This window comes from Symsagittifera roscoffensis, chromosome 9 (genome assembly GCF_963678635.1).
Source record: "Symsagittifera roscoffensis chromosome 9, txSymRosc1.1, whole genome shotgun sequence".
Lineage (NCBI taxonomy): Eukaryota > Metazoa > Xenacoelomorpha > Acoela > Convolutidae > Symsagittifera > Symsagittifera roscoffensis.
The window spans coordinates 39,933,008-39,937,725 of NC_087070.1; the positions used below are offsets into that span (position 1 = coordinate 39,933,008).

Here is a 4,718-nt window from a genome sequence, read left to right on the forward strand (position 1 = left end):
GTGGAGTTTTAAATCAGCCGAAAAACAGAGGTATTTAAATAATGGAAATGTAGTATATGTGCTTAACCTGAAAAAATCAAATCATTATTTGCAGCAGTCGCGGGGGATTTAGGGGGGGGGGGGATCAGGGATTTGACCTCTCCTGATCCAAAGAATTCCCCTTTTGTAATATTTTCAGATATCCCTTTTTGGCTCAATGACTCTTAAATTGCACTGAAGGCGCCTTTGGCGTCATTATATACTAATTTTTTTAATCAAAATTTTTACCAAAAACACATTTTTTTTCATCAAAATTTTCCAAAAAAGAACTAAAATCGCCTTTTTGGCCCGTTTTTTCAAAACTTTGCCTACCGCGCAGAAAATCTAACCAAAATAGGCTCTTTATAACGATTTGGGAGAGCTCAGAAAATGTATTTGTTCTAACTAAAAAAAAGATTGGCAAAACTTTCGACGTTTTTTGAAAATCCGGCCCCCTCCATCGAGACTATCCTAGATCCGCCCCTGGTTTGTAGCATAGAGTCATGTCCAAAATGAATATTCTCGCTTTTCTCATTGTTGCGGTCAAACTTTGTCATCATTAGTATTTTACTAACTCGTAATTTGGTATATAGAGAAAGATAAGAATTGGTAGTTAGGCTTTATAAAATCAATCATACTCATTAGCTGCTAGTAGTATCTTATCTGCTTGTGAAATCTTGTTTCTCAAGGTCAACGTGAGTCAAGCTCCGAATTTTTCTTCATTCTTTTTGATAGAATGGCAAATCAAGACACCATTATTGATGAAATTAAAGGTATGAACTTTTTGGTTCGTGATTTCTAGAACTGTTTCGTCTTCCACATATCCTGAGTTAGTTTTGTGTAAATGTTCGAAGTTTACTTAATGTTAGCTTAGAAAAAAAACGACTAAGCAGCAAGAAAAGCATTTAGGATCATTGCGCTCGCTGATGTGCTAATCTTTTTGAATTAAGTTTTATTCTGCCGAAAATGAATCAATATTTTAAGCGGCCTAAATTACAACTCATGATTATTACAACAAAAGTCATGGGTAACGTCTCTCTTGAATGGGAACAGAATCATGACGAGCTTCAAACTTTTTTCAAATTTTAGCTGTTTCGGATCAATTTACCCTCGACATACCCCGAGCTCATCTGACAAAGTATGCTGAAAAGATTTCACAGCTCTCAAACCTTATAGCAGAAGTAAAACACTGGCCCGATGGTGAAGTCAACGCAGGCGATTCAAGGCGCGATATCGGATATAGACCAGAGAACCAAGAAAACGACCATAATCAATGGACATGGAAATGTATGGTCAACCGGGAAAATAATGATATAGAGGGTTGTGGTTTATTGACTGGAAAAACAGTAGCTATCAAAGATTCCATTTCAGTCGCAGGAATTCCGATGACGGGAGGTTCGCGCTCTTTAGAAGTCAGTTTTGTTTTATCACTATCCATCAGCAAATTTTTAATTGAAAAAAAAAAAACAATATCTCGATGAAAAATTAGCTTAAAACGATTCTAGGCCCGGAGAACAACTCGAAACCTCAGGGATTCCACCACTGCATCACCCTTCAAAACTATTCAACAAAATTTTAGCCCAACCGACCCTGGGTTTTTTAAGGGCGCATTTGGCGCCAATTTATAATAAAGTTAATAATAAAAAATTATTTGCAATTTAGATTCCATTCACGGTAAAAGTTGCTATATTTACAACCAAAGGAAATCTCGAGAACGCCGTGGAACTTTGCAGCCTGTTTTCAGGCGCCTACTTTTGAAGAGTACCCATTGAAAAAACACGCATATTTTTAGAAAAATCCAACAACCCATTCCCCGAGAACGTAGATACGTCCCTGCATGTGACATGAATTAAGACACGCCCACTTTTTAGAATTTTATTCCGAAGACGGACGCCAAAGTGGTGGAACGGGTTCTTCAACAGGGCGGAACCATAGTAGGCAAGACGACATGCGAAGACCTCTGTTTCTCTGCTTACTCTTATACAAGTATACATGGGCCAACTTTGAATCCTTTCGACAAGACCAGAGTATCCGGAGGTTCCAGTTCCGGCAACGCGGTTGCACTGGCGCTCGCTCAAGTTGACATGGCGGTTGGCAGTGACTCTGGTTGTTCGATTAGGGTTCCGGCTTCGTTTTGCGGGTGTGTGGGTCTGAAACCAACTTATGGACTGGTTCCAATATCTGGCTGTTTGATGTGTTTGCCTTCGGTGGACCATATTGGACCAATGGCCAGAAATGTGGATGTAAGATTACATTTATTTCGTAGCAAATCATCAAAATCAAGGCTACAATGGAATTATAAAATACTTTATTATTTCTTACTGTTTCATTCAGTAATTCCAGGTTTTAAGCTAAAACGGTCCACAAGCTCTCAAATTGGAAGGGATCGATGTAACAGACATACAAAGACATAACTTTCCAAAACTACAGCAAAACTAGTTCTACAATCAAAGAGCTAAAAATATTACGTACAAGTTCTCTTGGATAGATTTTTTCACGAATTTTGTTTTCCAGGACTGTGGTATTCTTTTGCACGCCATCGCGGGAACTGATCTCCTTTCTAATACAACCTCAGGGCCGAATATTCAAATGCATTCACACAAATCCGCATTTGGCACAAGAGTTGCGGGTATCAAAGCCGCTGTTATTCAGGAGGGTTTTCTATATGAAGACGAAAACTGCAGAAAAATTTCGGATGCAGTAAAATTGACTGTTGAAAAAATGCGAAAGTCGGGGCTTGAAGTAGAATTTATATCAGTACCCGAGCTAATTGAAGCACGGAAAGTCATCGCAGTTCTTTCTCTGACTGAATTTCCGAAAATCGTCGGCGAAAATTTGCAGCCTTACTTGGGCAGATCATCTTTTATGTTGGATTTGAAGAACAGCATGCTTGATACGAACAGAAATCTTCCCCAAGAAGCAAAAGTTGCATTTTCTGCTTCAAAACTTTTAGAAGAGGATATTAAAAAGTCAAATATATTAGAGAAGACAATCAATCGAACCCTACTTATGGCCAAGTAATTAATTTCGAGTTCGTTTGTTTTGACAAACAGTCAGTTTTAAATTAGGAATTTTGGCCAACTTTACTAATGCAAGTTTCGTACAAAAGTCCCACCCATTTTAGTTAGTGGAATCCAATAAAAAATAGGAAGGTTTTGTCACAAAAAAAGGGTTAAGATTTTCATTCCTTCTACTTGCTTAAAAACAAGAAACTGCTGACCATGAAGCTTCATCGTGGAACAAAAACATCAAAAAGAACGTTTCCCTAATATTTCATATTTCCGTATTTCATATTTCCGTAAATTTAATTTCTTTTTCATTTCTTAGAAGTGTTTTTTTTAAACATTTTTTTTCAGAAACGTGAACAGACTTTTTTCGAAGTTCGATGTGTTCATTTTACCAACTGTCCCTTACCCTGCTCCCAAAATACCCACTATTCAAGACCCATTAAAGGACTTCATTGAGGATCCCGCTGCTCTAAACGTGAACTGCTGTCTTTTCAACCTAACTGGACATCCGGCGATTACTGTTAATTGTGCTTTCATTCAGCTGGAGGACAGGGGGAATATGCAGGGTTCTAGAATGCCTGTTGGCATCCAGATAGTTTCGGGATATATGCACGAAGAAATGGTGTTCAGAGTAGCCCGTGAAATTGAAAAACTAACTGCTGACTGTTAGTTAGGTAATTTTTGTGCACTTGTATAAAATACTGGCTCTCTTATTACTCTAGCAGAAACCTTTCTTAAATTTTTTATGTAAAAAATTGTTTCCTTCAAGCCTTAACTTGGAAGATTTTAAAATTAAACTTCTCGTTTCATTTATTGACCTACCTTCAACGAGTTTTAATAATTGTCGTTTCTCGGATTCGCAGAGCACTTAGAAAAGGCTATCCAGCCTGTCCAAGCATAGCCGGTTTCTCTAATTTCCTCACATTTCAGACTGAGTTATTTTGTTGACCGATGCTCTTTTTTGTTCCGACTTTCGATACGAAAGTAACGGAATATTTGTGCTCGGGGTGGGTTTTCATTACGAGGCCAAACTGTGCACTGGATAGGAGCACAATTTCGTGTCTGTATGTTCCTGGATTCCAGAGAAAAGTCTTAAAATATGTTCAAAAATGTAAATGGATTCCACAAACAAAATTTAAGTGGATTCCGCATACCTGTAACGTCGACTTTTTAACTAGCCATTTTTAACGAGATTTTTTAAATATCGCTCGAAAGGTATTGTTGTCCTGAGCTTAAATTTAAAAAGATATTTCACCTGTGATTATTTTTCGTAAAGTTATGGGGGTTTAAAGACTGGCATTTTGGCCAATTTGGGACAATTAACGCGCGATATATTTCGCACTTTCAACGCGTAAGCGGAGATTTAATCCGTTCTAGAAATCTTTCCAAATTGGTTGAAATAAGCTTATTTGCCATAATTGATTGTTACTAGCAGCTATTCTTTTGTACTCCCGCACTGAAATTTCATGGATAATAATCGATTGTATTGGATTTTTATTGTCAGACTCTACAAAATAACAAAAATAATCGATTATAATCGATTGAAAATGGATTATAATGATAATATTTTTTAAAGCAATAAAATCCCAATATAATCGATTATAATCGATTATTTTCAAAAAAAAATTTCAAAAGAAAAATAATCCATTTTAATCGATTATAATGGATTATAATCTATTTATTCAAAATTTT

At 36.8% G+C, this 4,718-nt stretch overlaps 1 protein-coding gene across 1 annotated transcript; it reads left to right on the plus strand.

Moving 5' to 3' along the window:
* The first annotated feature begins 688 nt into the window (after positions 1 to 688).
* On the plus strand, positions 689 to 3,720 carry LOC134854845 (amidase-like). The gene is made up of 5 exons (XM_063871203.1): positions 689 to 791; positions 1,108 to 1,430; positions 1,890 to 2,261; positions 2,533 to 3,035; positions 3,375 to 3,720. Exons 1-5 carry the CDS (start codon positions 755 to 757, stop codon positions 3,694 to 3,696), a joined length of 1,557 nt encoding a protein of 518 aa, XP_063727273.1. The 5' UTR covers positions 689 to 754; the 3' UTR covers positions 3,697 to 3,720.
* The last annotated feature ends 998 nt before the right edge of the window (positions 3,721 to 4,718 follow it).